The 16,835-nt window shown below is 44.8% G+C and overlaps 1 protein-coding gene across 2 annotated transcripts in view; it reads left to right on the top strand.

Annotated features, from left to right (window-relative positions):
• Window positions 1–16,835, top strand: part of LOC121593268 (acid sphingomyelinase-like phosphodiesterase 3a) — an 81,356-nt gene that overhangs the window by 25,466 nt on the left and 39,055 nt on the right. The window contains exons 1-2 of one of the 2 annotated variants that reach the window (XM_041915490.1): window positions 7,431–7,545; window positions 8,029–8,400. In XM_041915490.1, coding sequence (XP_041771424.1) covers window positions 8,265–8,400 — 136 coding nt within the window. In that variant the 5' untranslated portion in view covers window positions 7,431–7,545; window positions 8,029–8,264. Of the gene's footprint in view, window positions 1–7,430; window positions 7,546–8,028; window positions 8,401–16,835 lie in introns of those variants that run through there. The other variant, XM_041915489.1, reaches the window with a different exon arrangement.

Raw genomic sequence — 16,835 nt, 5'->3', positions numbered from 1 at the left:
TCCCGACCCCTTCCGACCGGCATGGTAGGACGGCACTACCCAATGGGGAGTAATTTTCTTTTCCACAGTAATTTCTGCCGTTGCCACCACTTCATTACACCTCCCGTACGCCATATTCGTCCCCTTTTCGTCCCTTTTTTTTACAACTGATCCCAGCTTTCGTTTGCAGTCAGTGTCGCCTGAATGGCACTTATTGTTCAACAGACCGCACTTGAATTAATAACAAAAAAAAAAAATACTTCCATCAACTGTTACCCTGGGACATTCGGGCAGGGGGCGGACAAAAGCAGAGAAAAATGTCAGAGAGTCGAATAAAAGTTGTCGACTCCTTGACGGAACGGAACAGCGGCGCTGCCACTGCCGGCCAACGCAGTTACTAGAAGAGGCGTGGTGAGGGGGAGCGGGGGAAGAGAGGAATACCAACCACCTCCACCCACAGCTCAGCAGAATGGAAGGGAGGGAAATGTCGAAAGTTTAACATCCCTTAAATGACCGATTCGGGTCTTGGGATGGCGTTTCGAGGCGAGACGACAATAATGGGAAACGGCTGGACGCTTGTGCTTTGTTTCATGGGGAAAGGGTGGCGTATGGTGGGGACTAAACGAAAGCGGAATTCTAGGCTCCAATTAAGGTAGCCAGAGCGACACCCACACACACACACACACAATTTGCCCTTCATGTGTTTTTTTTAGGAAGAAACGGTCTCGCTCGATCTATAACCCAGCCCTTTTCTCTGTTTTTTTTTCTACGCCTCTCCGCACTTGAGTTTGAGTGGAGCTTTTATGTTGTTTTTTTCTTCATCTAGTTCCTCCCCCACGGACGTCATCTTTCTGCACCATGGGGGAGTGTTTTTTTGTTTTACCCACTGCTGCCCCACTTCACGCCGGGTAAACACTAGACCTCAAGTTTGCGTCCACTTCACGAGAGTGCGAGTGGTTTTTAGAATCCTTTTTGCTTCATTTTCTTTCGCTCACGGACGGATTCCAAGATCCCCGGAAGTGGCCGAAAAATTCAATAAGATTAGAATACAAATCAGTTTAAAGTGGGGCTGTAGAGCGAGAGAGTTTAAAGAAAAAACAAAAAAAAAGCTCGATCCCTTCCCGTAACCGGAAAACCCTGCCCTGTCGCTTGAACTTAAAAACGGCACAGCGACGGCCACCCCTCAAGTGTGACCCCGGAAATTGGATTAGAGTTTTATTGGAAAATTGATTTTGCTAGCACCTTGTGGCCTAAAGGAAGCGGAGAGGAGTGCAGCACCAAAAAAACAATCACCGGGGACGGGGCCCAAAAAATGTGAGATTCATTGAGTTAAATTCGAGACGAGATGCCCGTAGATCGTGACGTAGATTGGTTTCGTGTTGTTTTGCTGTTGTTTTTGTTTGGTGGCTGGGAAGATTGTTGAGCTCTTCAGCACAAAGCAATGCATACGGTTTTGTTGTTGAGCGGTTGCGTTTTTGCTTCAATGTTTAATTTATTTATTTTTTTTTGTGGAAGCTTTCACTTTTCGAAACCAAAGATTTGATTGAGTGACGCCTCCGCCGGCGAGCACCTGCAGTTCGATGGAATATGCTTTGTTTGTTTCATTTATGGTATTTGCTTTTTCAATACCATTCGCTTGCGTAGGCTGGTGAAGGTGCGCGTAGTACAATGTCGTCCCAAAGCGCGAGTGAAAGTTGGCATGCAAGCAACATTTTCGAGGAAGAAATACCCCAACCCCGTTGTTGTCTAAAGAACTAACAACAACAACAAAAACTTGCCATAATGTAAGCGAAAACACACACTACTCAAAGCAAAATGAACTCAAACAAACACCCTCGGTCTACATGCGACAGGAGGACCCGGCCCCGGCATGAACAAAGCCCGGCCAAGGGTACGATTTATTTGATTGATTTCTTTTTGGGGCGGCAAAAGTAAGCAAAAAAAAAGGAACAAAAAGAGAAGAAACAAAACAAGCACAGGCAAGGAAGCAGCGTGCTCTTTACCCCATGCACATCTCCATCGTGCTCGTGCTCGTGAAAGGTTCCGCAAAGGGACGGTTAGCAATAAATATTCATAATAAGCATGACTTGACATTGACTTTGATGGAGGACACACAATAAACGGGAACTTGATGAAATTCGGAGAAAATTCGATAAAACGAGACGAGAGCGGCCCAAGTCAACGCCAAGCTGTAAGTCCAAGAGGACAGGGCCTGCGCCTTGTCCTTGTGCCGGCCGGTCGGAGTTGTTTTTGTGGCCCACCCTTCTTGCCCTGGGGGGGGGGGGGGAATGAAAATGAGCGCAACTGAGGAACTGTTCCATTGATCCTTACCCTAGAGGTTGATGGGGAGGGTGCCGGCACTGATTGCACTGATCGGAAGTAGTCAATTTTTTCCGACCCTCTGGTCACGGAATCGGGCAAGAGATGCGGAAGAAACAAGCGTCGGAAATGATGATTTTTCACAAATTGTCTCTCCGGCAAACGCAGTGTTTGCTTTCGCTTTTTTTTCTCTCTCTCTCGAGAACGCGCTGCGACTGGGACCGAGACGATAAAACAAACAAACGCCACAATTTATTGTAATGAAAATATTTTCCCTCTGCGCGCTGCGCGTAATGTACGGGAAACTGTAAGCTTTGGAGCATGCGACAAAAGCATTTGAATAAAAGCTGAATAAATACCGAGGAAAAAAAAACCCGGGAAACACCCCGGCCACTGGTTTGCGTAGCAACCACGTGTCCTCAGCAGGCTCTGCCCTGTTGCCCGTTTAATGATATTCATTTTCCATTGGTTGGCCCACCATTTGCACACTATTAAAATATTATTTGTCTTTGAGTGGACGGGTCGTTCGTTTGGTTTTTGGGCACCGGGGGTTTTTGGGTATCGAAAAATGGTACACTTGAGAGTAAAGTTCAGAATTTTTCATCCTGATTCTGAGCCTGGTGATTGGCGCTTGGTGAGTTTAGTGTATTGCAATTCGGATGGGCATTATGAATTTATAATTATTGTCTTGCCAACGGTTGCTGGAAGTTGAACTGTTGCTCAGGTGGATTCATGTTGGTTCATGTTCATCCTATAGGAAGGTAAAGCTTGCAGGGTTTTCCAAGTCAGCTACGAATGTGCACATAATTATTCACCGCAATCCGCAAGATGTTTTTCAACAGCTTTCAAATGGCGTATTTTCTTCAACATTAAATTTCAGTTTCAACACATGATTTTCAACACATAGCAAAGAGCTATCAAACCTTGAGCTATCAGCTTGAGTCGTGTTGAAAATTATGCTGAAGAAATTAAAAATTATTATGATGGAAATGAAATATCAGAAAAGTTCTATACAGGGTTTCCCACGATTTATTGGTCGGTTCCCATCAATTTTTGGTGGGTTCCCATATTTTTTTGGTGCGTTCCCACGGTTTCTTGGTCATTTCCCAGAATTTTTTGGTCCAATTGTACTGATAGCCAATCGGAAAATACCAATAAATTATGGAAACGAACCAAATCTATGAGATACGACCAAAAAATCGTGGGAACGCTCCAAAAAATCATGGGAACTGACCAATAAATCTTGGGAAACCCTGTAATGTAGAAGAAAATATCTATATTGTTATGGTAATTATTCAATAAAATTAAAATGGTTGTTGAAGTATGGATGGTACTGAAAGGGGAGAAAAACTCAATAATTAAGTTTAAGAATCAATTGATAATGACTATGACAACTAGTTCTATTTCATTTATGATTGATCTAAAATGAAGTAGAATGAACCTATGAACTAAAATAAATGAAGGTTTATGCTTATACTCTGACCCGTGGGTTTATCTAGTTTATTTTCGAAGCTTAAGAATTCTAAGAGCCCTCAAATAAGTTGGCAGTTATAGTAATGCTAAAATTAATTAAATTTCATATTCGCCGAACTGGGTGATAGGATTAGCATATTCCTATTTGTGACAGCACTAAGAAGATTTCGACAGCTGTTGGTTTTCTCAAAATCAACTCCCAATTTTCCTACCCAAAACACCACGCCAATTGCAAGAGCTTTCTCCCACTCCAATTGTCCAATCTCTTGAATTAAAAAATCAATCAACCATCCTGCACCATGGCTTCCAGCAAAAAAAAAAAGAACTAGGATTAAGCAAAACTAATTCCTCTGCCCCGCTAACCGACTTTCGTTGTTTCACTAATTTTCCTCCAATTAATCCGCCGAACAGTGGTGGTAGTGTTGTTTTTTCCTCCTCCAAAAGCGGAGACGTTCGCGCCCGCTCGCGCCCTTCGCGGTCGCTTAAGCTAATCCCTTTATGGAATAATCTTTGCCTATGCCTACCTTACCTGCAACGAACAGGGCATCCAAGCATTGCATTGGTATTGCTGCCTTAAGGGCAAAAAAAAAGAAAACAAGAAGAAAAAAGCCCCTCCCAAAAATAGGGAAAAATTCCCCAATCCCACCGAGGCGGAACTGGCAACTTGCAAAGTAAAGCACCCGTGTCGCCCGATGGTTCCGAGCCCTCTGTTTTGTGTAAGTGGATTAAAATTATCTTTCCCGCCCGAAGCTCACCTCAGGTGGAATCGTACTGCTGCGCCCACTTGTGCCAGATTGGGCGAAGGAAATGGGTCGGAAAGGACGATTTTTGGCGTAAGCGTGCGCTCCTTGCTTTAATTCGGTAGTGCCACCTTCACTCTCGATTTCCTTTACATCGACTATCTTACATAAAGCTGCGCTCAAGGGGGCGGGGGTGCTAGGGGCTTCATAGGAAATGTGTGCGGGAATTATACAAAAAGATAGAAAAGAAAAAGAAAACCAGCTCCCCTTGCAGCAGGGGGACAAAGGAAAACGTGGAACCGTTGGAAGGAAAATATGTTAATAATTATAGCTTCACGACACGTAACGCGATAATTTTAATCCGCTTAAGACGCACCACCGTCCACCATGGGTTGTGTAGGTTTGTCTGTGTGCGTGCGTGTGTGTTGGCACTTTTCCACGGAACTCATCCAGAACGGGCGGAGGGCCTCGCTAGTTTGCTTAGCATTTATGCGTTTACCTTTACGCAGTTGCGTCTGCTTTAGCATTTCCGATTCCAACTACGGACGATCGTTACAAAAACGGGGCTTACCTTGAACGCGCACCGCCGCCCCTTCCCCGTTCATCAGCCCAAAACCTTCAACCTGCAAACAAACAATGCCCTCCATTTGGCACCGAAAAAAAAATGTCAGTTCTCTAAACAGTATGGAGCATTCGGGCGAAGGATGTTTCTGGCAATCGTTACGCCCGGGCCCGTCCCGTTAGGAAGGAAGTGAGCAATTTCACTAAACTCGTCTGGGTCCTTATGTAATTTTTACCAATCGCTCCTTGACGGACCGACGGTTTCTTTTCGGTGCGGTTGGGGTTGGGGAGTTGCTTGTGTAATCTGTTCCGTTTGGCCCAAGCCACCGGTTGGTTGGAGTAGCGGTGTATAATAAGAGTACAAAAAATCAGAGCACAAACTAACCTCGTCATCATCGTCGTCGTCGTCGTCGGCGGCGGCGTATTTAAGTCGTTAGCATAACTCAGCGTACGAGACATGATCCCGGCCGTACCTTCTACCTCCTGCCAGCAAGCTGACCGTGGTTGGCATTTTATCTATAACTGCAATCTTGTGTCGCTTCCTTCGCTCCCCCTCCCCCGCTCTCACCCGTGCAACGGCAACTTCAAAAGCTCGGTGCGTTTCCAAAGCTTTTCGCAGAGCGTCCGAACACAAAGACGTGATGCCGCAATTTTCCTTCCGCTCGCTCGCCGCTACCGTGCCGCTTTTGTGTGGCAATTATGCTCTCCCCCCCCCCCGATCTCTCGCCCCCTGGAGGGTGATTTGAATCCTACACTCGTTTTTGCTGCTTGCGCCCGCACGTAAGCAGCCGACCGACGAGCCGAGCGAGCTCGAAAACTCGGATGGATCGAAATGATGCGGAATAAATGGATATGATTTGTTTGGCAAGGCCACAATTGAGGCCACAAATTGCGATGAATAATAAATGGCACAGTGCTCGCTCTGTATGTGTGTGTGTGTGTGTATTTTGCTTAAAGGACGGGAGTAGACAGAAGCAGAAAAGGGTTTGATGAAGCAAAATTTGCACTCACGAACACGGGCTCCGACATCCGAGAGTGTGCGCCCGGTTTCCAAAGGAAGTAGAGATGATTGAATAATTTCGGCTGGCGCGGGTGAAAGATAAACATGGCGCTGGTTTAATAAAGCAACGATTTTTACGGCCAACCCACGGCAGTTGGGTTGTTGCGGTCGTATTTTTCCACTTTGATTATGCAATTAGGGGATATCGTTTTGCGAGGGGGAAGGTCAGGTTGAGTTAGAGGAAAAGAGGGTTTGTAGAACAGTAAGTGTGACAGTGTTTTTTTTTTTTTACTAAAATGTTGGATTAAACAACAGTTACTAATACTATGGAGGAGCTTGAAAATTGAATATATATTTTTTTTGAATTTGTAAACACTAAACTTCCCACATAAAACTATAATGCGCCGTGAAGCCTGGATGTTTATGGGATTGTAATCATTTTCTTGTTCAGTAATCCTTTTTTACCATTTTCACTTCCAATTCCATTCCGACGAAAGGGTGCTGAGCTAAACAAAATCGTAAAAACAAAACCTGCTTTTGGACCGGAAACCGAACCAAAAAGCCCCATTAAAGAATAAATAAGGAAGCTAGGGTGCAAAATTAATTCAACGCCAATAAAAGCTGGCCTCAAAAACTCCGATCGTCAACGGCTTTCCTTTGGCAAAACTTTCCTTTTTTTCGATGATTTTCTAGGCACACACAAAAACTGTCACAGCACCACCTTCATTCGTTCTGTCCTTCTTCTGAAAGAGTTTTTATAAAACATTCCTTGTTTAACCATTCGTTCTTGTTGGTTCTTGTTTCGTTGCAGGTTGACCAGGCAGCTGAAGTGGAAAGTTAAATGCAGCTATGTGGCAAAAAAAAAACACACGAAAAACACGCTCTACCAAATGTCACCGAAAGCAGCAAAATGAAAACCATGCACGAAAACGGAACACTTTGAACACGCTCCTTCCCGACTGCCAAACAGGCAAGCGCAATAATCGTAATCAACCACTTAAAGCGAGCCCTCTTTTTTCATGCCCACTGGATAAGCAAAAACCCGTTTTTATCGATTATGGTTTTTGTTCTTGTTGATGACTTTAAGCTGTTTTAGAAAGCTCCTGTTTGAAAAGGACACTTTTGGGGAGCAAACATTTTGATGGAAATAGCAACAAAGCTAGAGGCTGAAAATAGTTTTTGAAATGTTTGTTTTCCACTGTTTAATGACAACTCGTTGTCTGCGCTTTTTTGTTATCTTCACGACAAGCTTGTTGCCCTAAAGGCAGTAGAAAAGCAGGCGTTGATAAAATATGAATACACTTCGACGAATGGGAATGTTTGGATATTTTTAGACATTTATAATACATAACGGCAGACAGCCGGGCCCACTACACCCGTGCACGGGAACCGCATTCGATGACAGTTCCCCCTCTCAAGTAAAGCCCTTCGAAACTGCTGGATGTCACACCTCCAGCAGGTGCACGGATCCAGGTGTGTTCAACTCCTATTGGCTCGTGTATTAATTTTTAATCTACTTCATTTACTTTGCCTTGGCGCGTGTCGAGTGAAACGAAAGTGACAAGCGGAGTGAAATGTTTCACCTGTGTGTGTGTGTGTGTGTGTGTTTGTTGCGTCTTGTGAGTGAACGCGAACTATTATCGGCTGCCTTCCGGTGCGTGTCAATAAGCAACCGACAGCTTCTTGTGCGCAAGGAACGGTGAAAAAAAAAGACGGCTAATAGGAAGAGTTTGGTAAATTGGTGTTTAGAAAATAAAAATAGCTTAAGGCTACCGAAGCTGTGACGACAATGTATGTCAAAACTGTGTGGAACTGTGTGTGTGCAAATGTAGGCGACGAAGAGTGTTGTTTAGTAATAATTTTAGGCTATTTGAAACTTATACTACCTGCTCCTTTGTTATCAGCTCTTTGCATGCAAGTGATTATAAATAATTTATTTCCCTGTGCTTTTTTTAGATATCCAAACGGTTGGAAAAAAACAAACACTAAACCAACAATCAGTGAAGTGAAAAAGCTCCCGCAGATATAAACTTGCTTGCCAAGTGAACCGCGAGTGTGCGTTGAGGAAGTGTTGTGCGTGCGTTCTCCCTGCTAGCCTGCAGTGGATTTTGGTTTTCTCCGCCGGAATTGCTTTCCGGAGTTGCATCGAATGCGGCCAGCGGATTGCTCTGCTCCGTTTCCATGTTGATTACATGAAACATAATGGATATCCTGGGACACTTACAATGGACCTCAATAGGCTATTGAAGGTCTTCCCGGGCATAGCGTTAACATGGGTTTGCTTCCTGGTAGCAACGTGCTGTGTTAAGCTGACCGAGGCGAGGATAGGTAAGTTTTGCTGTGCGAGTGCATTCGTTTTACTTTAAGAATGATTTCTGGTATTGTTAAAAAAAAGGGCAAACGATTGGTAAAATACTAATTTTTTTTAATAGAGACAGTTCAATGAACGATCAAGGACCAAGCAAATTTGAAGTATGATAACCTCAGTTTCGCGACAAAATATTACATGGTTTAGAGAAAATGCTTTACAAAGACAATTTTATGCGAAGTTAGCTATAAGCAAACGAAATTAATGAAATCCATTCTCAAAACTCATTCACATTTGCTTGTATTCTGAACATATTTTAACCTTATTCATTAGGTTAAGTATTAAAAAGAGATCTTATCCACAATGTGCATTAGTAGAAGCATCAGGCAGGTGTATGATTAATGAAATAACTCCAACCAAATCAACATTACCGCACATTTTCCTGTGTGTGTGTGTGTGTGTGCGAGCTCGTTAAAACGTTGCATCACACCAACGTCAGGTGATGGCGCGATGAAAGCATAAATAATAAATTGCACTCAAAACACCAGAAAAAGTACCTCCCCGCCACCGTCCCATACGACTTCAACCACCGGCAGCTGTAATCCCATTGCAAAATAATAATCAAAAGTCATCACATCTGCATCGCTGTTAGAATATTCAATATCATCATATCGAGAATCCGCGCTTGAAAGTATGTTTACGAAGAAACAAAAAAAAAAGAAACATTTAAAACATATATACAAGCAAAGACTCAAACCATCCAATTACTGCGACAGTGATATGGAGCAGTGCGGGCCAAAAACGTACCCACACACACACACACAACACACAAAGCACCAAACCCATCACCATGGCAATCGCGCGATCCATCATGCCGCGCGCATCGCAACGTGAGCTCATTAAATTTGCATTCACTCCTGCGAAAGCTTCCCACGGTCGTGCACACTCGCTTTCGATAATCGGTCTCACTCGCTCTCACGTGTTTGCTTCCCTTTCCCCCATACAAAAAACAATACCACCCACATGCCAATTTCATTTACATCTTCTGCAAAGAAAAACTTCTGCTTGGATGGATGGTTATGCTGGATGCCTCACCTTGATGGACGTGTTGCTGCAGCCGTGCTACCAGCAGAAACAATCGATTGACATAAATCATTAATGGGCATTCTTCGATCGATACAGATTTTCGTACACTCGTTATCTCTTTCGTGGGGGTTCCTCTTCCTCTTCCTTCCATTTCCCTCTCCGCTGCCTCTAACCATCCCCCGGTGTTATAAATTCATGTATGGGAATTATTTCGCCCTGCGCCTCCCCTCAACCACACTGCCAGTGAAGTGCTCTGCGAAATTGCTCGTGAAAGAGAGGGAAATAATCCCCACCGGGGTTTATTCTTCGCTAACAAACCCTCTGTCTGCTTCTTCCCACCCTTTCGAGTTTCACTTTTCACCGGTGGCTTTCTGATTTGCTCTCCCCCAGCGTTGGCATTGCTTCCCTGGCTTCCGAGCGCTCTGCATCTGCATCTGTCGGAGCAAAAACCGCCACCACCACAAGCCGGTGTGTCCTCGAATGTGTCCCGGCTGATGTGTTCTCATTCATATTGCAGCCATTTTCCCACCCCTTGCCGGTGTTCCGAGCTCGAGGCTTTTCCTCCACTTGAGCTTTCCAGCGGTCTCTAATTCTGCTTCATAAATATTAAACTGAAAAACTTTCCAACAATCTCCTGTCCCGCGGCAACGTGCCTAAACGTGCAGGTGGAAGGAACGGGATTTTTTCCCCTTGGCACACTGCATCTCAGCTCTCACACTGCCACCCAGGTCCGGTGGTGCGTGATTGTTCACCATTAACGTGGTGCAAAGGGACCGTTTAGAGCGCGCGTACGAGCTTTTTCGGCCTCGAAATGGACAGTTTTCCACATTTTCTCAACACGTCCAGCCGCTCATCGATGTTGTGATTTGTTTGGCTCACTTTTTTGTACCTTGTGGCTGGCGGATGTTCTTTTGCAGCGCTAGTGCCCGGGAAAACTCTTGTCACAAACAAAACAAAACAAGCAGAAGAAAAAGGTGTGGCTCGGATGTGGAACACACAAAAAAAAAACGACCAAACCTTTCAACCCCAGTGACAGAAAAATGGCACGCTGCTGAGCCAGCCCGGGGGCCGCAAAACGTGCCCGGCCAGAGAGCGAACGGATTGAACGAGTTGGTCCCTGCGTCACTATTTATGCGGAGCGGAAATTAATTGTGTACGGTGCATAACTATTTTCACAATTGTCGTTTGTCGCATGACGAGGGGATGGTAGCGAGCAGGAAAAAAATAATTTGCCATCCTCTAATCGTTCGTTCCGCTCGCGATCGGGTTCGTGGTGGTGGTGGTGGTGGTCGCGCTCGTTGCGCAAATGCAAAACACGGCCGCCGTCGCACGGAACGGAACAGGATGTTGCGCTCGTGCTTGCTCGATTTTCATTTTTGATTTTTCCGGTTCCACTTCCTACTCCTCCCTCTTTCCCCCTTCAATTTCCAATCTTTTTTCGCCCCAATCTCTTTCATTCCTTGTCGAGCGCCAGGAAACTGATTGCGCTCGGGCGGATTTCCCGCGGATCGCAGCGGACCAAGGGGAAGAGCTTTGGTGCCACCCGACCGTGACATTATTTCCACTGCGCGCTCCAGTCCGCGCTGCCACCGCAGTTCCTGGCGCTTCCGGGCTGAAGTCGTGTTTTGCTCGTGTGCCCCATCCGCCCACCCGCAATCAATAGGCGCGCTCGTTTCAGGCACGTTCCCATTAACTTCTTGTGCCGGTGGTTCGATTTGTCCCGGCGAAAGCGGTATTTATCTCAACGATGTGATGACGAGAACACGTTTCGCTTCCTGCCCTGTCCTGCTTCCTTCCGATGGGGAGGTGAGTGCTTTGTAGCGACACACCAACACATAGAAACATTCAATTGGCTCGGTCTTGCCTGGGTGTCTGCCGGCGAACGAGTTCCGCGCCCCAAGTTGGCGGTAATTTTTGGCCGCCGTCTCGTGCTCGCCGTGACGATTATGTTCGTACGTGCGCGGGAACGAGCCGATGGAAATGATTACCATTCAATGACCAGCACAGACTACGGGGACATTGTCGCGTACGAGAGCGTTACGAGCTTTTATCAATTTGGTGTGGTAGGTTGGTTTTTTTTTCACGTTTCTTGTCGGTCCTTTTGCACTGTGCTAAACTCTTAAGGGAGAAAGGTGGAATTTTTTTTTGTTGCTTCTTGGAAATCGTTCGACACGCACGACGATGTTGGGGGCGACTGTTATTGCAAGTTTGGGGACGCATTTCAATTACTTTGTTATCTGAGAGAAGTTGGCAGCGATTACACATCATTACAGTGAACGTTCTACTTTGGGGGATCATTATATTGATCTTTAATCATTGAGAGGGGTAATGATCATTACCGAGTGATTTGATTTTATTTTTGGTGATTTTGCTTTAAAATAAAAGTCAGATCATCCTAAAAAACCAAATAATCAATACAATCTCAATCATTGTCGACCAAATACGCAAAATATCTAGGCCACGCTGTCAGACAGCTGCACAACACATTGGATTGACACATGTGAAACCACACGGTCGTATCTTTTGATTTTCGATCAATTCGTCACCGAACACTGTCAGCTTGCCGTTTGACAGATGTGTGACGTGGTGTGGCGCTGCTGCCATGGTGCTTAGCACGAAGAGTGCAGAAAGCTCACTAAGGAAGCTTCAGCAGTGGTGGAATGGTTATTGAATTCATCAATTTGTTATGAAGTTTATGTTAATTTCGGTTTTTTTACAACCCTTCATCGTATGAAGGCAAGTGTGTGGTTTTTAGTATAAAAATAACTGTGCAGGAATATTTAATAAAATTACTGATAATTTACAGCTTCTAATAGAACAATATATTACGACCAATACATAAAGTACAGGAAATGTTTATTTTTATGTTGATAGGAACCACTCTTAGTTCGATTCTTTAATAATTTAGAGCGTTTATACAGCTACCGTTCCAACTGACTTCAATTGAAATGAACGATCTGTACACTAGTGACAGTTTCCAGAGCTGCTTCATCCCTCGAACCGAGTACCGCTGTTGCATATACTAGGGACAAAAAAGCAACCCCGTTAGTTCTCGTTTTTGTCTGATGAAGGTGAAATAGATTTTTAATCCAGGTGGCACAACGCGGACTACACGTTTGTTGCAGCGGAATGACTTGTCGATCTGTCGCGGTAACAATGTTAGAGAGTCGTTGCTAATGGATGTGATGATGGCTGAGGCAGAAAGAAAAAGGACCACCAGAACGTTGCAACATTCTCGGTATGAATATTTCCCCTTCGGCATTGAAGAGCGATGGAAAGCTGTGTGCGGAAACCAGCGTTGCACTTTCTCATGCTGCATTTTTATGCGCATTGTACATGCTACTCGTTTTATATTCACCTGGATTGGTACTAGTTTTCCCCCCACAACCTATTATGAAACGGAGCGGAGTTTGTTGTGCGTTTGTAGAAGAGCTGTATGTGAGCTTTTCAGGTTGTTCTTCATCGTTTTTTTTTTTTGCTGTCCTCCGAGAAGTGTTCACTATATAGGACAAATTTAATGGATCTCAAAGCGGTGACTATCTGTCGCCGTTCACTGGACGTGCCATCAATTATTTGCAGCGGCAGATTGGAACTATGTTTGCTGGCCGCCTGACAATTTCGATCCTCTACTCACGAACCGTTTTTGTACTTTTGCCTAAAGGAGAAGTGCGATTTCCGTTGAAACATCTCATACAGCTTGCCGGTATGGTTGCAACTGATGCCACATGCAAGCGTCCCTGTTTGACGACAGGCAGAGGATCAAATTGACAAAAGAATGCACTGACAAGTGTTAGGGGAAAATTGATCGATATGAACACTAAAAGAATGAGTTGCTTTCGATGACTTATTGTCCTCAGCTACTAATAATAAGTGGCTACGATTTTAGTTAGAAATTACTAAATGAATACAAGATTTCGAATCATATAAGGGAATAGTTCAATCACTGAGAGGAATGTTGCAAATCGGTAGGGGAATGTTATAAGTAAGCTGTGGAAGTTTGCAATCATATAGGCGAGTGTTGCAATCGATTAGGGGAATTTTGCAAGCGTACTGTGGAGCCGTCATCAGACTGTGGGTACCGGTGTAAAAAGCTTCAAATTGATACTGATACTGATACGATGATATTTTTTTAAACATCATTTGAAGTTGTTTTCGTGTGAGATTCAGCTGTACATATGACAAACTAAATAAGTCCTGCTGCGGAGCCATAATTAAACATGATAAGTTAGTAAGATTGACGAAAATATGTTGATGTATTTACAGCGGCACCCACAGTCTGATGACAGCTCCACAGTACGCTTGCAAAATTCCCCTCATCGATTGCCACACCCCCTTTATGTGATTGCAAACTTCCACAGCTTGCATGCAACATTACCCTACCGATTTGCAACATTCCCCTAAGTGATTGAACTATTCCCTTATATGATTCGAAACCCTGTAAGATGAAATTTTATAACGCTCGTTTCAAAATGTGTTTGACTTTCAATTTTAATTATGAATTATAAGGTTTGATTTTTTTTCATTCGAAATCCTTAAATTTGGTGAGGTGCAACATACTCGTGTCCATGGACAGTTTCGAAAGCAAATACTCTACCATTCCAAATTCCCAGTCAAAAATAAAAGAGAGATAAATAACCCATCCCGCTCAATTCAGTTTAAAGTGCAACCAAAAGTGATATAAATCATTATTGACACAACCGGCAATACCAGATAGATTAATAATTTTCGGTGGCCGTTTTTATCTGGTCCATGGTCCCTTTTTTGCTCCATTTATTTCTTCAATTCAGCGTTGCACGTAGGGCTCTCTTTACCACATTCATTGTGACGTTCGCTTTGTTTAATTTCCTTTCAAACAGGCCTGCAGCAGAACCAGTATGAGCACACACCTACACTCAATTATTATATTTACCATCACCAAACGTAAAAATGAGGCGAGCAAAGTATAAATTTACGACCGAAAAACAAAAGCCCGCGAAGCGGGTATGACGTTGATTGATAGCATTGATTGATTGTGCTGATGGGTGTGGCGGAAAATTGGCGACTGAGATGCAATCGATACCGGGTGCGAGGGGGTGTGATTGCCGTTGCAATGGAAAAAAGGTCAAAATTGAAAGCGTTTCACTGGAGCATCGGTTCCAATTGTGCTTTAAGGCAATGAGCGAGCGAGAAGTGGGTTAATTATGATCATTTGAGGCCATTCAGTGAATTTCGTTTAAAAATTAATTTTTATAGGGAATTTAAAATATATTTCTACCACTTACCAATTGAAAGCTTACAAATAAAGCAAGGCTCCAGCTTTTGTTTGGCTGCAGTTCAATATTTCAATTTATCCTCGTAGTAGCTGGTGGAAAGCATAACTACAGCGGAAGGAAAACAATCATCGCACTGGATGCTCTATTTTGATTAGATTGTTTAGTGAAAAAATACATAAATATTTACTCAGTCATCAACTCCTGCACAACGTAGTGCTTGCTGATTGTTTTCCTTACAAAAAAAAAAAAAAAAAAAACAACTCATCAGTAATGTATGCCTCCAGCCTGTATCGGCTCATCAATAACGCAACCATCGAACGAAGCGTCCCAGTCAAGCAACTCAGCTGCCCCCTCGAAAAACGATTGCTCGACCACGCAACAACAACAACAACAACAAGAGCTACACCGAAAGCCGCCAACACCGAGAAACAATCAACAATCGACCAGGCGCTCTAGTGGTTTGTGGAATAGCAACGCCGGGGCCAGCAAGTGTACTTCCGTGCAATGAGCCGAACATTCAAACCTATTCGACCCATTTATGGTAATGTGGCATTGCGAAAACGATACCACCTTCTGTCTCCCTCTCTCTCGCTCTGTTTCACCTTCTGCCCCGGGGGGGGGGGGGGAGGCAGACAAACAACGAGCATGTCGCACTAGCTGTCCGCAATGCTCAGCAGTGCGTCCTCATACTCAGGGATGGGAACAGAGCCCAAAATAAAAACATACCACGAAAAGACGAAACACGACGGAACCAAAAAACAAAACCACAACATCACAGTCGCACACGGAGAGGCCTCTTTTGCGAGAGGCTTCCTTTCCCTTCCTGTGTTCTGTGTGCCCGTAGCCTGCCATCGTGCCGTCGCAAGTCCGCGCGGGCAGGCGGTGACAGGCGGAAACTGATTTAAATAACAATCTGCTGCCATCGAACGACCTCTGCAATTTGCCGGAAAATGAGACTGTGTACGGCGGAAACCACGCAGAAGATAGGGGGAGGGGGGGGAGGGGGGGGCACGAAAAGCACACTGGCAGGAGCTGAAACAAAAACCTAAAATCAGCGAAACGATGATTTTCCGGTCTCGTTTACGTTTCGGGTTTTGTGAATTGAGAATGGAATTGTTTCCCGGGGCGATATGCGGAATGGGGAGGGATGAGATGTTAGTCAGTGCTGGTTGCATTTTTTGCTTTTTGCTGCTTTTCCACTGCTTTGTTGTTCATACAACAAACCCCAAAGCTCCGTTTTGTGGCATAAGCTGACAATTTCTTCTGCCGAAAAGAACAAAAGAAAGACGTCGGAGAGAGAGCGAGATTTTCCTACCGGCAGGTCGATCAATACACGTACCGTGCCGGTTGTGCTAACTCACCTGTACCTTGGCATTTGTGTTTATGTGTGTGTGTGTGTGGGTTCCGTTTGCAATCGTCTACACTCGTCTCGAAAAGGACCTGTACGCTATTAGAGCAAATCTGGAGACGAGCCATACCTCCAGACCTTTTCGGCTAACAATCGCAAGATCATCAAATTCTCATTTACCTTCCTCACATCTGCCGTTTTGTGGGAGCCATCCCCGGAACTCTCGGCAGCCCTGCCACGGTACACCGGGGAAGGAAATTGGGTTGGCATGTGTACCACCAGGCGCACCAGATAAAGCCTAAGCCACTGTGCCCAATAATAACATCCCCGATAAACTCACTCCGGTCCCGGCTTAGGGTGGGCCCCGTAATCTTTGTTTAATCGAATTGTCTGTTGAGCCGAGCCGTACCGAGGGTTGGCATTTTTGTGGACACATCCCACCAGGCTCCGATTGCGCACGAGGAGGGTCTGGTTGGTTTCGATACCCACTCTCGGAAGCCACTAAGTGACACTTGATACTTGAGAAACTGGCCAATAAACGATCTGCTCGTCGGGTCTCAGTTCTCCCCGAGTGTCTACAACGAGTGTCGTTCTGCCCGGCGTACCGATCCGGCTCTATTTGCACTGCACGCTCTCCTATTAAGCTGAGACGACAATCTTATTCATCATCTACTTGCCGAACCCGTGCTGTGGGCTTTCCCAAACACCGAACGTTCAACTCTTCAGCTTCTGCAGCCTGCTCCAGTCTCGGGCCGGCAGGATTGATGTG

The sequence above is a fragment of the Anopheles merus genome, chromosome 2L, assembly GCF_017562075.2.
Source record: "Anopheles merus strain MAF chromosome 2L, AmerM5.1, whole genome shotgun sequence".
Taxonomy (NCBI): Eukaryota; Metazoa; Arthropoda; class Insecta; order Diptera; family Culicidae; genus Anopheles; species Anopheles merus.
Note: the sequence above shows the minus strand (reverse complement) of the source record. Positions and strands in the feature narration are given on the sequence as shown.